This window comes from Eubalaena glacialis, chromosome X (assembly GCF_028564815.1).
Source record: "Eubalaena glacialis isolate mEubGla1 chromosome X, mEubGla1.1.hap2.+ XY, whole genome shotgun sequence".
Classification (NCBI taxonomy): domain Eukaryota; kingdom Metazoa; phylum Chordata; class Mammalia; order Artiodactyla; family Balaenidae; genus Eubalaena; species Eubalaena glacialis.
Window position 1 is genome coordinate 45,278,856 of NC_083736.1, and position 16,271 is coordinate 45,295,126.

General features: G+C 38.8%; 1 protein-coding gene across 1 annotated transcript in view; it reads right to left on the reverse strand.

The window, feature by feature from the left end:
• DGKK (diacylglycerol kinase kappa) overlaps positions 1–16,271 on the reverse strand; it is a 150,630-nt gene that overhangs the window by 32,922 nt on the left and 101,437 nt on the right. Inside the window, 5 exon segments of the mRNA XM_061179058.1 lie at positions 1,073–1,154; positions 2,073–2,212; positions 2,994–3,102; positions 3,826–4,009; positions 8,848–8,950. Of these exon segments, the coding sequence (XP_061035041.1) occupies positions 1,073–1,154; positions 2,073–2,212; positions 2,994–3,102; positions 3,826–4,009; positions 8,848–8,950 (618 nt within the window).

A 16,271-nucleotide genomic window follows, 5' to 3' on the forward strand; every position in this document is an offset into this window, starting at 1 on the left:
AGTGCTTTGTGATCACCTAGAGGGGTGGGATAGGGAGCGTGGGAGGGAGACACAAGAGGGAGGAGATATGGGGATATATATATATATGTATAGCTGATTCACTTTGTTATAAAGCAGAAACTAACACACCATTGTAAACAATTATACTCCAATAAAGATGTTAAAAAAAAAAAGATGGGACAATGATGAAATCAAAGAGGAAATCAGAAAATACCTTGATACAAATGAAAATGGAGACACAACATTCCAAAATCTGTGGGATGCAGCAAAGCAGTTCTAAGAGGGAAGTTTACAGTGATACAGGCCTACCTCAAGAAACAAGAAAAATCTCAAACAACTTATATTACCAACTAAAAGAATTAGAAAAAGAGCGAACAAAGCTCAAAGTCATCAGAAGGCAGGAAATAATAAAGATCAGAGAGGAAATGATAAAATTGATAAACCTTTAGTGAGGCTCACCAAGAAGAAAAGAGAGAGGACCCAAATAAAATAAGAAATTAAAGAGGAGACATAACAACCAATACCACAGAGATTCAAAAAATCATAAAAGAATACTATGAACAGTTATATGCCAACAAATTGAACAACCTAGAAGAAATAGACACATTTCTAGAAACATACAATCTTTAAAGACTGAATCAGGAAGAAATAGACAATCTGAACAGACTGATCACTAATAGTGAAACTGAATTTGTAATTTAAAAAACTCCCAGCTAACCAAAATCCATGACTGGATGGCTTCACAGGGGAGTTCTACCAAACATACAAAGAAGAGTTAATACATATTATTCTCAAACTATTCCAAAAATTGAAGAGGAAGGAACACACTGTAGTTAATCCATACTTTCCATAAATATTTTGAGTGAATGCATAAGTAAATGGCTGACTGAATTATATCCCCAACACCTAACACAGTTTTTGGTAAATAACTGCTAATTGAAATGTCCCCAATCCTGAATGATCTCATCCTTATCAAGCCAATGGACTACACAAAAGCTTCTCTCTGGGTTTAGCCTATTATTTCAATGTGTAATAAAGATGTTGGCCTGAATTATAGCTAGGCAGTTGTTACCTCAAATCGGGGTACATCCATTTCAACTTGTCCTCTTAGCAACGGGGTTTGTCTGGGAGTCTCACGGATCATCACACTCCATCTGAAATGAAGTTTAAAGACAGATATTTAGGGCTCTGTTTCATCACAGGTTGGCACCAATGCTTCACATGTCACGAAAGGGGTCAAAATATTTATGTGATGGGTAGGAATGAGTTGTAGGGGATGCCCAAGTTATCTCAGGTCACGTGATCTCAAGGTATACCCCAAGAGAGACCTCTGCTTCATGACTTCTCAAGGCCAGTGTGATGGAAGGAATTCTACCACAGAGTTCTCAGAGAGCAGTGCTTCTCAAGCAGTGGTAACTATAAAGATCACCTGAGGTGCTTTTGTAAAATACACATACCAGGGCTCTACCCAAGACCTACTGAATAAGAATATTTGTGGTAGAGCCCAGCTTGGTACCTTGAAAAAGCTCCCCAGGTTAGCCTTATGAGCAGTCATAAATCAAATACTATGCCCCCACATAGAAAGTCTTTCTTCTCAGAAGATTGGAGGGGGAATACTGTCTCTTCTCTAGGGCACAGATAATCCAGGCCAATTGTTTATGAGCCCTCTTTTTTTGAGTTTCTTTGAGTACCTGATGAAGCTATAGAATAGTTTCTATACTATCCTAGAATAGGACAGAAAGATGGAAACTTTCCCAAGGAAAAAATATGCTTACGTGGATAATTAGCTATGCAATTTGAAGGAGGTTTATAGAACCCTTGAAATTTACCAATGGGGGCTCCTGCTCTAGGATCTTTTAAGTTTGAAGAGGGGCTTCAGTGATGTTTAAAGGATACACAGTAGACCCTGGCTTCTTAATAGGCAAGGTCCCCCAAATTTCCTTGCACCGAAGCCAGAAAGGCAATGAAGCTCTGTGAGGGAGTTTAGAACATTCCTGATTGAGATGATGTAACTGGGAGTAACTGGCAAGGGAACGGAAGAGCCACAACGACCTGATCTTTCAGCTACTCACCTGTCTAGAATCCTCACACCAGCTTGCTCCACTCTGTTGAGGATGTTCAGAGGCGATTTGTTTTTGTTCCAGAATGCACCCCAGCCGAGGACACGGGCCAGATCATTACCGGTTCCAAGAGGGATGACTGCCAGCTGACACTGCAAGAACAAAACCGGGCACCCTTTTCAGACAATCCTACCAAGATCCACCCATAACAGAACGCAGAGGGTGCTTTTTGGGAAAAAAAAATATGGTCTCAAAACTAGTGGCAATAATGGACCTATGATTTTAGGAAGTGTAATAGGAAGATGTTTGAAGTTGAGTGAAATTTTCCCTAAGGAGTTGGGTCCCACTCTTGGCAATACAGAACCTACTCAGTAAGGGGAAAAGTTGCTGGAATATGACAATATTTGTAGCCATGCTTATAAAAGAGAAATATAGCCACAAATTTCTATCTAGGCTGGGCCAAAGAGGTAAGATGCCTTAAGGAGACAAAGCTACTGCAGTCAGAAGAGCAGGGGGCTGCTTAGGGAGAGGGGGGAGAGGTAGAGGAACATTTCTGCTACTCTAGAGACTCAGGGAAGAAACTCAGTGGCCTCAGGAGGGGTAGGGAATTGGGGGCTGAATGCTGCCTGATGCCACTTCTTTTTTTCTTGCTTTCCTCCCCTTCAAATCTTCATTTTGGGGCTTGGGAAATAGAGCACTGCTCATTTTTTTCTGCTAACTTCCTCTTTCTTCCTTCCTACTGTTAGATAACCAGAAAATGGTATAGGTGAGCAGGCTTAGATTGGGAATCTACCAGTCAGGTTGACTGAGAAACCAGTAGGAAACGTGTATTTTACAGACAAGGAGAGTAAAGACCAGGGACTTCTTGGGATAAGCAGCTCCACACCGCCAGTCTCTTTAGCAATGGTTAAATTAAGTCAGCTAGGGACTCACCCGTTCCTGTAATCCAAAGGCATCAATCAGAGATAAGACCCAGCTCACGCTGCCATCTCCACCACAAACCACAACGCGAAAGCGAGCAAAGTTCTTGAACATGCAGAGCCTGGAAGGAAGAAGGGAAAGGGGAGTCATTTCATGAGCTGATGAGTTTTACAACTCTTTCCTACAATGTGCCAGGAGCTAAGGACTGCTGCTTCTGCACCCTGCTATCAGGCTACCTGTTTCCTTTCCCTTAACCCCTATCTCTCTGTGTACCTAAGATCATAGGGAATGCTCTCACAGGCAATCCTGGAGATCAGGCCTTGCCTCAACCTACACTCTTCTTTGCCCAACCTTGTTCTGGAAGTTACTAGTTGCCTAGCCTAATCTACTTGCTGAGGCCCAGGAAGAATGTCTTGCACAGTTGCCAGTGGGTTCACAGAAACCAGGGCTGAACAGCCAGATGGTCTTTAAATAAAACAGGCCTGTAGTAGAGATGTATCTACTTGCCCCCAAGAAAAAGAGTGAGTGACAGGAAAGGTGGAAAATAATATCCATTTGCCTCCTCCTCTGAAGTCAGGAGACATAGTTACCTTTTCCAACTGGAAAAGGTGAAGCAAATCTGAGAGCAGGACATAGGCTTGAAAGGATTTCTGGGAGAGGGCTAAAAGTCCTTCAGCCAGCCAACTCAAGATGCTGTGGAGTTGTGTTTGTGTCCTGACTTGAGAAAATAGATCTTTCCTGCCCAGGTACTAGAACTAATTCCAGGAAGCCTATCCTACTCTAGAATGTGTAGAGGGGGGAGTCCCTTCTATACCCGCAACTACATCCCTTACCCCATGCTTACCCGGCTTCAGGTCCACCCTTCAAAAGGTCAAACACTTGAGACGGGTTAAGGTATTGCTTGAACTTCCGGAGGAAGACGATTCCTTGGTGATCGCCGCTTTTGGAGTTGATGAAGATGAGAAGGGGGCATGAACAGGCTGAAGACCAATCAAGATTCCAGAAATCTGGAGATACTACTAATTGGCCTAATAATGCATACAACAGAAAGAAAAGGGAAAAAAAGAAAAGGGCCATTTAGATGGAAGTAAGGCATGACTTAACATCAAATTTTACAAAGACTTTTTAGAAACAGCTTTATTGAGGTATAACTGATATACAAAGAACTGCATATATTTAATGTGTACAATTTAATGAGTTCAGACATATGCAAACACCCATGATACCATCACCACAATCAAGATAATAGACATCCAACACCTCCCACAGCTTCCCTGTGCCTCTGAGACTGAGGAACAGAGGGGAAGTTAGACTCAACCCAAAGGGGCTTTTATTTAAGAAAACAACAACAGCTGGTCTTTGCCCAGCTGTTGCCAGGTAACCAACATTTGCTGAGCAACTACTACATGCCAATCATCATGCTACATACTGCTAGGGGTCTAGCTCTTGCCCTCAAGCTGGGGAGACAGATTCATACACAGCAGTGTATTGGAACACAAGGAATAAAAAAAATTGGTGCCACAACCAAAGATCAATAAAATGTCAAGGGAAAACTGAAGAAGGAGAAGGTTGAGAGCCCAGGAGGAGTATCAGCACACCCAACTTGTCCTCTTTCTGCCTGGGATAGCTCAGTTCTTACACTGAGAAGATACAAGGTCAGGAGAGATGGGGAGAAAAGGCTGCCTTTCAGCCAGGAGCTAATGACAGAACATATCAATGTGGAGTGAAGAAGGGAGCTTTAATCGCTCCTCTAAAGTTCTGGCAGAGTAATCTAAGTTATCATACCAATTATCAGGGAAACAAGACTATAGGGAAATTGTCTGGACAAGAGAGAGGCTTTAAATAATCCCCAACACTGAAGTTCCCCATAGAGAAGTGGAGTTATAGCAGTCTAAATTGCCAAAGCCTGCCAGCTCATACTGAGTCGTAGAGCCTGTTGGCAGGGAGACAGGCAGTGAGCAATGGCCTCATAGGAGATGCTAGACAAATTGTGAGCCTCCAAACCTCTGAGCTCGTGGCTTGCCAGGGATGCCCCAGCAAAGATAAATGCAAAGGGAAAAAAGCATGTGGCTTGCTCCTGAATGGTGTGTGCCACGGGGAGAGAGGCAAGTTGAAGTGTCCCATTTGTTGTAGCCCGGGTAAAAGGGAGCCTGAAGAGGAAGACTGCTGACTTGAGCAGATTTCATGGCTGTTTTGCCTGGAAAAATCTAAAGCAAGCTTCCTCTATGGGCCAATTTCTACTCACTGGCCAGTGGAGCTTGAAGACCTCCTGAGCCAGCTAGCCTGTCATGCACCAAACCTTCAGGGCTTGCCAGGGCTCATAGCTACAAGGGGAGTCTGCTATGTCTCTTCAGTAGCATAGCTTGGAAGTAGTTACCCTCCCTGAATATGTTATCCCTTTTCAACATTTTTTTACAAAAAAATATGTTAACACAATGGTAGTTAAGACATTCATTCATTCATTCAACATATATGTATTGAGGGCATTCTTTGTGCCTGTCCTTGTTATGTTCTGATATACAGTGATGGACAAGATAGAAATGATCTTTGCTCTTGTGGAATTTATATTCTAATGGAAGGATACAGACCATAAATAAATACACAAATAAATATAGAAAATAATGCCATATGAAGAAAAATAAAGCAGGAAAAGGGGAATGGAGACTGAAGGGGGTGTTGTTTTAGACAGGTGGTCAGGGATGGCTTCTCTGGTGAGATGACATTTGAATGAAGTGAGGTAATGAGCAATGCAGATATCTGGGGGAAGAGTTTTTTGGGGGTCAAGAGGAAGAATAAGAACCCACCCAGAGAAGGGAGACTGCCTAGGATGTTTGTGGACAGTGAAGAGAATAGCATGGCTGCTGTGGAGTAAGTGAGGGAGAGAGGTGACAGGGCCCACATAAAATGACAACAAGATGTTAGACGAATCCTGTGAACAAGGTGACAAAAATGGATGGTATTGTGGGCTGGAATATAGTAATATTAGGCAGATTCATAACCAGGTAAATGATCATGTCCACAAGGTTGCTTTTGAATAGGCTGATGTTAATCGTAAGGGAATGTCCAGTACTATTCAACAATTTTAACCAATTCAAACAAAAACATGGAAGGCTAGCTTGTCAACTTTGAAGTACCTAAAGCGGGAGGGAGAGCCACTGGATGACAGAATCAAGATTGAAAAATGACCTTAACAGGCAGTAGGGTCAAAGTCAACAAGCTGAAAAGGGGATAAATGTGAAGCTTGGCCTTTAGGCTCAAGGACATAAGTTGCAGCAGAACAAGACAATAGGAACTTGGCTTGGCAGCATCAAGCGTGAAAAGGGCTTAGGGGATTTACTTGACTTTAAGCTCCAGATGAGTCAACAGTCTGAAAGAGCTTAAAAAAAAAAAACGATCGTGCTTCTTTGAGCTACGTTAATATACTCACAGTGCCCAAAACCAAGGAGCCAACAGTCCCTCTCAAATTTGTTCAGTTCGTACCACAGAAGGATGTTAAATTAGCATAAAGTTGGCTTCCTGTTCCCCTTCCTGTATTTTAAAATCCTCTTTTACAGATACTAACTCATTTAACCCTCATAATGCACTTGAGTACAACTTTTATTCCCTATTGGCAGAAAACAAATGATACATGAGGCACAGAGAGGTTAAGTAACTTGCCCAAGGTCACACAGTTAGTAAATGATGGAGTATGCTCCCGGGAGTAGTAGTATCAGCATCATTTCTTGTAAGAAATGGAAATTCTTGTGCCCTACCCAGATCTACTGAATCAAAAGCTCTGGGGCAGGGGCATAGTGCCTAGAAATCTGTGTTTTAAAAAGCCTTCTGGATGATTCTGAGGCATTCTTGCATTTGACAAATACTGCATTATACTGTTTTGCCCCCATATGAATCAGGGATCCTGTCTTAGTCATATCTTATTCTCTACATTGTTCATCACTGAGCCTTACATATATGCAGTATTCAGTAAATGTATAAATGAATTCATGTAACAAATCTTGACTGTGAATATACCATGTATCCGGGTTTGAGTTAAGTGCTACTGATACAAGAGCTCACAGTCTGGAGTGGGAGATATACATGTGACGAACTATAATATAGTGTGTTAAGTGCTCTGAGGTATGTGTTCTGGGTTTACAGCAAAGGAAGTAATTTATTTGTCTGGAGAAATGGGGAGGGGTAATTACAGAAGCCTTTAAACAGGAGACAATGTTTGACGTTGTTCTCACCCTCTAGGATGAGAGAAGAAATTTACCAAGCAGATCGGGTAGGAAAAAGGGAAATTAGAAGACATCAGAAATTAGAGTTTGTTGACTGAATAAATAATGAATGAATGCTAATCAGCAATGGCATGTGCTTCCTCAGAAAGTCATCAAATGGATGCCTCCACCTTGGATGCTGGAGAAGGGATTCCCTAGCCTGGCCAGAGGGTTGGACCAGATCATCTCTAATGACCTCATCATCTCTAAGATGGGTGGGACTTCCCAACAGGGAACATTAAAGAGTGTGTTTGCCTAGGCCAAGAAGCCAGAAAGAGTCAAGAAATATGGAGGTTTCAAAAGATACTCCTAAGAAACCACAGGCCAAGTAACGCATGATAGAAAGAAGGGCTCTCAAGAGTGACATTCAATTGGATCAAGATTGCAGATGATTAGGATGAAAGGCTAAAAGCTAACTCATGGGGCATTGTATGAGACATTACACAAAAAGAATGGCTTAGCACAGGTGCTTCTAAGCAATAATATGTCATTGGTGGAAAGCAAAAGAAAGTAGTAATGCTATTAGTTGACCATCTATAACAAGAATAAGAAATGATATAAGATGGGAAAAAACAAACTAAAAAACCCAACTTCCACAAGAACACAGAACCTATTGGGCCAATTACAAAGGAGAGGTGGCAGCCCCTTAACACCTATTTGGGGGTGATTTATAAGATGCTGAGGCAGCCATCCTTCAGTCTGCCCAAAGACATCTTCCCCAGGTCCCTGTGGGGGTGAGCAAAGTCTCAGATTCAAGACTTCATTGACTTTCATTAGCAGCCTGAGTAGAATTGGCTGACTAGTTTGATACTTTTCCATCTTGCCCCTAGGCCTTTCTTTCTCCTAGCCAGTCAAGTATCTCTTATTTACCAAGTCATCAATCTCATCATCTCTCTAGTCAGCTATCTGGTAAGTGGCTCTATGTGGATAAATATTTGAGTAGCTCTGAGAATAATATATGCATGCATCCCTGAGTAAGGGATGTGTGTCTGTGCATGTCATTATGGGGACATATGAGTATGCTTGCCTGCAGAAAACTGTGAGTGGCTCATTCCATGTACCAATGTCTGTCTGTTTCTGTGTTGGGGTTGGGAAATGAACTGGAAGAGACTAGAGTGGCTCAGAGTGTATGTACACGTATGTGCACACATGTACACATGTGCTGTGTCTAGTTCTAAAACTGTTGTAATGGTTACAGGAATTCTTGCCCCCTTCTGTTCTCTAAGGAAACTGTATAGTCTTCTTTATTTTCCTTTCTTTGCTCCCAGCTAATGCTGGCTCTTCCTTGGCAATGAAGTAGGCAGCAAGCAAACAAAATTATTTCATGGATTATCTACTGTATGGAAATCATGAAAAAGCTGAAATCAATTCTGATCGTTTGGAAACAATTTTGACAGAGGTTACAAAGAACATGCCCACATACATATACACCATAAACAATATTCACCATCTCAAAGGTCTAAAGAAAAACACGAGCTGTCTATACACATATGCACACTCGTGCTCCCAGAAATGTTTGATTGGTTGACCAGATTAATTTTATTGCAGTCTTTTTCTCTAGGCTTTGCATCTTCCCTCCCTCCCCAATGTATTAAAGTTTAGCTACTCACCATCACCCTTGGGGTCGCTGAGGGCAGTGGGAGGAATGACTGATGATCGATGACTTCCAAACCAGCATTCCTTGGAAAACCGTCTCCTGCAGTCATCATGCACCTGGAACAACAGGAGAAGAAAGAAAAAACTTGAGTGGGGTGAGAAAAGGATAACATAGATCAGCATTTTGTCCCAATTCCAAAATTTAAGTGCTCAGTATTCAAAACTCCCTTTCTGAGATTTGGTGCCATACACATACCCCTGACTCAACCTCTCTTTCCACCCTGAGCCTGCACCATCCCTGAGTGTGACCTCTGAACTCTGTTCCTTTCAAAGGTGGCTTTCAGAAGATACCTATCACAGGCACTGTGTAGATGCCAGTCCTAGGACACAATTTTAGTGGCCTACAGAATGGGGACTTTACTTGCAGTATAAGAGTGCAAATCCTGACAACATGTTGCTATGCTTCATTCCTTACAACAACTGTGTGCTGTAGGGAAGACATATTAAGTTTGTTTTAGAAATGAAGAAACCAAAGCTCAGAGAGGTAAAGGATCTTGCTCAAGGTCAAACAACTGGGAAGTGAAAAGGCTGAGACTCTGCTGCCTTCCCCACTAATGGCATATTTCCCAGATTTCTGATATCTTCAAGCATCACTTCCTGGAAAACTACACAGTTCCTAGAAGACATGAATCTGGCCTAATTATGCAAAACAATTAAAAGAGATCCAGAGGACAATCAGAGTCATCTTCTTTTTTATTACAATATAATTGAGATAAGCATTACACTAATTTCAGGTGTACGGCATAATGACTTGATATTTGTATATACTGTGAAATGGTCACCACAATAAGTCTAGTTAACATCCATCACTATACATAGTTACATTTTTTTCCCTTGTGATGAGAACTTTTAAGATTTACTTTCTTTTTTAAAAAATTTTTTTATTTTATATTAGAGTATAATTGATAAACAATGTTGTGTTAATTTCAGGTATACAGCAAAGTGATTCAGTTATGTATCTATTCTTTTTCACATTATTTTCCCATTTAGGTTATCACAGAATATTGAGCAGAGTTCCCTGTGCTATACTGTAGGTCCTTGTTGGTTATAAGATTTACTTTCTTAAGGAACCCTAACATCATACTAAAGGAATCCATCAAAACACAAGGAAAGAAACTGGGAGGAGAAGACAAGAACAGAGAAGAACTATAAAAACAACCAGCAAACAATGAACAAAATAGCTATAAGTAAATACCTATCAATAATCACTTTAAATTTAAATGAACTAATGCTCCAATCAGAAGACATAGAGTGGCTGAATGGATACAAAAACAAGGCCGATATATATGCTGCCTGCAAGAAACTCACTTCAGATCTAAAGACACACACAGACTGAAAGTTATAGGATAGAAAAGGGTATTCAATGCAAATGGGAATTAAAAGAAAGCCACGGTAGCAGTACTTATATCAGAAAAAATAGACTTTAAAGCAAAGACTGTAACAAAACAAGGAAGGACATTAAATTATGATAAAGGGGTCAATCTAACAAGATGATATAACATTTGTAAACATTTATGCACTCAACAGAGGAGCACCTAAATATATAAAGCAAATATTAACAGAAATAACTGAAGAAATAGACAGAAATACAATAATAGTAGGGGACTATAATACCCCAGTTACATCAATGGATATATCATCTGACAGAAAATCAATAAAGAAACACTGGCTTTAACACATTAGATGAGATTACCTTAACATATACACCTATAGAACATTCCATCAAAAAGCAGCAGAACACACATTCTTTTCAAGTACACATGGAACATTCTCCAGATACATCACATGTTAGGCCACAAAACAAGTCACATTAAAAATAAGAAGATTCAAATCATATTAATCATCTTTTCTGACAACAACACTATGAAACTAGAAATCAACTACAAGAAGAAAACTGGAAAAAACACAAACACGTGGAGACTAAACAACATGATGCTAAACAACCAATGGTCAGTGAAGAAATCAAAGAAGAAATAAAAATATACCTTGAAACAAATGAAAATGGAAACACAACTGTCCAAAATCTATGGGATATAAGGTTAACAGCTGATCTTTCAGCAGAAACTCTGCAAGCCAGAAGGAAGTGGCAGAACATATTTAAAGTGATGAAGGAGAAAAACCTACAACCAAGATTACCCTACCCAGCAAGGATCTCATTCAGATTTGATGGAGAAATTAAAACCTTTACAGACAAGCAAAAGCTGAGAGAGTTCAGCACCACCAAACCAGCTTTACAACAAATGCTAAAGGAACTTCTCTAGGCAGGAAACATAAAAGAAGGAAAAGACCTACAAAAACAAACCCAAAACAATTAAGAAAATGGGAATAGGAACATACATATCAATAATTACCTTAAACTTAAATGGATTAAATGCCCCCACCAAAAGACACAGACTCGCTGAATGGATACAAAAACAAGACTCGTATATATGCTGTCTACAAGAGACCCACATCAGACCTAGGGACACATACAGACTGAAAGTGAGGGGATGGAAAAAGATATTCCATGCAAATGGAAATCAAAAGAAAGCTGGAGTAGCAATTCTCATATCAGACAAAATAGACTTTAAAATAAAGACTATTACAAGAGACAAAGAAGGACACTACATAATGATCAAGGGATCGATCCAAGAAGAAGATATAACAATTGTAAATATTTATGCACTCAACATAGGAGCACCTCAATACATAAGGCAAATACTAACCACCATAAAAGGGGAAATCGACAGTAACACAATCATAGTAGAGAACTTTAACACCCCACTTTCACCAATGGACAGATCATCCAAAATGAAAATAAATAAGGAAACACAAGCTTTAAATGATACATTAAACAAGATGGACTTAATTGATATTTATAGGACATACAACAGAATACACATTCTTCTCAAGTGCTCATGGAACATTCTCCAGGATAGATCATATCTTGGGTCACAAATCAAGCCTTGGTAAATTTAAGAAAATTGAAATCGTATCAAGTATCTTTTCCGACCACAATGCTATGAGACTAGATATCAATTACAGGAAAAGATCTGTAAAAAATACAAACACATGGAGGCTAAACAATACACTACTTAATAACCAAGTGATCACTGAAGAAATCAAAGAGGAAATCAAAAAATACCTAGAAACAAATGACAATGGAGACACGATGACCCAAAACCTATGGGACGCAGCAAAAGCAGTTCTAAGAGGGAAGTTTATAGCAATACAATCCTACCTTAAGAAACAGGAAACATCTCAAATAAACAACCTAACCTTGCACCTAAAGCAATTAGAGAAAGAAGAACAAAAAACCCCCAAAGTTAGCAGAAGCAAAATCTATGGGACAAAGCAAAAGTAGTCCTAAGAGGGAAGCTCATACTGATACAGGCCTACCTCAAGAAACAAAAATCTCAAATAAAGAATCTAAATATACATTTAAAGGAACTACAAAAAGAAGAATAAGCAAAGACCAAAGTTAGAAGAAGGAAAAAAATAATAGATCATAGAGGAAATAAATGAAATAGAGACAAAAAATACAAGAGATCAATGAAAGTAAGAGTTGGTCTTTTGAAAAGATGAACAAAATCAAGAAACTCATTTAGCCAGCTCATCAAGAAAAAAAGAGATTACCTAAATAAGTAGAATCAGAAATTAAAGAGGAAAAATTACAACTTGACACCACAGAAATACGAAGGATCGTAAGAGAATACTATGAACAATTATATGTCCACAAATTAAACAACCTAGAAGAAATGGAAAAATTTCTAGATCATATAATCTTCCAATACTGAATCATGAAGAAATAGAAAATCTGAATAGGCTGATTATTAGTAATGAAATTGAATCAGTAATCAAAAAACTCCCCCAAAACAAAAGTCAAGGTCCAGATGGCTTCACAGGTGAATTCTACCAAATATTTAAAAAGACTTAATATCTATCACTTTCAAATTATTGCAAAAAATGAAGACAAAGGAATACTTCCAAGCTCATTCTACAAGGCCACCATTACCCTGATACCAAAACCAGACAAAAACACTGCAAGAAAGAAAATTACAGGCCAATATCTTTGATAAATATAGATACAAAAATCCTCAACAAAATATTAGGAAACCAAACTTAACAATACATTAAAAGACTTATACACCATGATCAAGTGGGATTCATTCCAGAGATGTGAGGATGCTTTAACATCCATAAATCAATAAATGTGATATGCCAAACTAACAAAAGGAAGGATAAAAATCACATGATCATCTCAATAGATGCAGAAAAACATTTGATAAAATTCAATATCAGTTTATGATCAAAAATTCTTAACAAAAAGTGGGTATAGAGGGAACATACTTCAACATAATAAAAGGCCATATATGACAAACTTGCAGTTAACATTATATTCAATGTGAAAAGGGGAAAGCTTTTTTTTTTAAGATTAGGAAAGAGACAAGGATGCCCACTCTTGCCACTTTCATTCAACATAGTATTGGAAGTCCTAGCCACAGCAATGAGGCAAGAAAAAGAAATAAAAAGCATCTAAACCAGAAAGGCAGAAGTAAAACAATCACTATTTTCAGATGACAGAATACTATATAGAGAAAACACCAAACACTCCACCAAAAATCTATTAAAGCTAATGAATGAATTCAGAAACTTGCAGATACAAAATTAATATACAGGACTTCCCTGGTGGCACAGTGGTTAAGAATCCGCCTGCCAACACAGGGGACACAGGTTTGAGCCCTGGTCCAGGAAGATCCCACATGCCACGGAGCAACTAAGCCCGTGCACCACAACTACTGAGCCCGCATTCTAGAGCCCACGAGCCACAACTACTGAGCCCTCGTACCACAACTACTGAAGCCTGCATACCTAGAGCCCATACTCCACAACAAGAAAAGCCACCGCAATGAGAAGCTTGCGCACCTCAACAAAGAATAGCCCCCGCTCACTGCAACTAGAGAAAGCCTGGGTGCAGCAATGAAGACCCAATGCAGCCAAAAATAAATAAATAAATAAATTTATTTAAAAAATTAATATACATAAACCTGTTGCATTTCTATACAATAATGATGAACCATCAGAAAGGGAAATGAAGGAAACAATCCCGTTTATAATTGTATCAAAAATAATAAAATACCTAGGAATAAACTTAATCAAGGAGGTAAAAGACCTGTAGCCTCAAAACAATAAGACAATGATTAAAGAAATTGAAGATAACACACCAAAAAATTGGAAAATATGCCACGCTCATGGATTGGATGATTCAATATCATTAAAATGTCCATACTACCAAAAGAAATCAACAGATTCAATGCAATCCCTATCAAAATACCAGTGGCATTTTTCACAGAACTAGAAAAAATAAATATAATTTTTAATGAAAACACAAAAGACTCCTAATAGCCAAAGCAATCTTGAGAGAGAAGAACAAAACTATAGGTGTCACACTCCCATACTTGAAAGTATACCACATAGCTATAGAACTCAAAACAGTACGGTACTGGCACAAAAACAAGATGCATAGATTAATGGAAAAGAACAGAGAGTCCAGAAATAAATCCACACTCATACAATCAATTAATCTATAACAAAGAAAGAAAGACTACAATGGAGGAAAGACAGTCTCTTCAATAAATGGTGCTGGGAAAACTGGACAGCTACATGTAAAAAAATGAAATTACAACATTCTTTAACACCATACACAAAAATAAGCTCAAAATGGATTAAAGACCTAAATGTAAGACTGGACACTATAAAAGTTTTAGAGGATCAATGGTGAAAAACTGAAACCATTTTCACTAATATCAGGAACAAGACAAGGTTGCACACTCTCACCATTATTATTCAACATAGTTTTGGAAGTTTTAGCCACAGCAATCAGAGAAGAAAAAGAAATAAAAGGAATCCAAATTGGAAAAGAAGAAGTAAAGCTGTCACTGCTTGCAGATGACATGATACTATACATAGAGAATCCTGAAGATGCTACCAGAAAACTACTAGAGCTAATCAATGAATTTGGTAAAGTAGCAGGATACAAAATTAATGCACAGAAATCTCTTGCATTCCTATACACTAATGATGAAAAATCTGAAAGAGAAATTAAGGAAACGCTCTCATTTACCATTGCAACAAAAAGAATAAAATACCTTGGAATAAACTTACCTAAGGAGACAAAAGACCTGTATGCAGAAAGCTATAAGACACTGATGAAAGAAATTAAAGATGATACAAACAGATGGAGACATATACCATGTTCTTGGATTGGAAGAATCAATATTGTGAAAATGACTATACTACCCAAAGCAATCTACAGATTCAATGCAATCCCTATCAAACTACCAATGGCATTTTTCACAGAATTAGAACAAAAAATTTCACAATTTGTATGGAAACAGAAAAGACCCCTAATAGCAAAAGCAATCTTGAGAAAGAAAAACGGAGCTGGAGGAATCAGGCTCCCTGACTTCAGATTATACTACAAAGCTACAGTAATCAAGACAGTATGGTACTGGCACAAAAACAGAAATATAGATCAATGGAACAGGATAGAAAGCCCAGAGATAAACCCACGCACATATGGTCACCTTATCTTTGATAAAGGAGGCGAGAATATACAATGCAGAAAAGACAGCCTCTTTAACAAGTGGTGCTGGGAAAACTGGACAGCTACATGTAAAAGAATGAAATTAGAACACTCCTTAACACCATACACAAAAATAAACTCCAAATGGATTAAAGTCCTAAAGGTAAGGGCAGACACTATAAAACTCTTAGAGGAAAACGTAGGCAGAACACTCTATGACATACATCATAACAAGATCCTTTTTGACCCACCTCCTAGAGAAGTGGAAATTAAAACAAAAATAAAGAAATGGGACCTAATGAAACTTAAAAGCTTTTGCACAGCAAAAGCAACCATAAACAAGATGAAAAGACAACCCTCAGAATGGGAGAAAACATTTGCAATCGAAGCAACTGACAAAGGGTTAATTTCCAAAATTTACAAGTGTCTCATGCAACTCAATATCAAAAAAACAACCCAATCCAAAAATGGGCAGAAGACCTAAATAGACATTTCTCCAAAGAAGATATACAGATTGCCAACAAACACATGAAGGATGTTCAACATCGCTAATCATTAGAGAAATGCAAATCAAAACTACAATGAGGTATCACCTCACACCAGTCAGAATTGTCATCATCAAAAAATCTACAAACAATAAATGCTGGAGAGGGTGTGGAGAAAAGGAAATCCTCTTGCACTGTTGGTGGGAATGTAAATTGATACAGCCACTATGCAGAACAGTATGGAGGTTCCTTAAAAAACTAAAAATAGAACTACCATCCGACCCAGCAATCCCACTACTGGGCATATACCCTGAGAAAACCATAATTC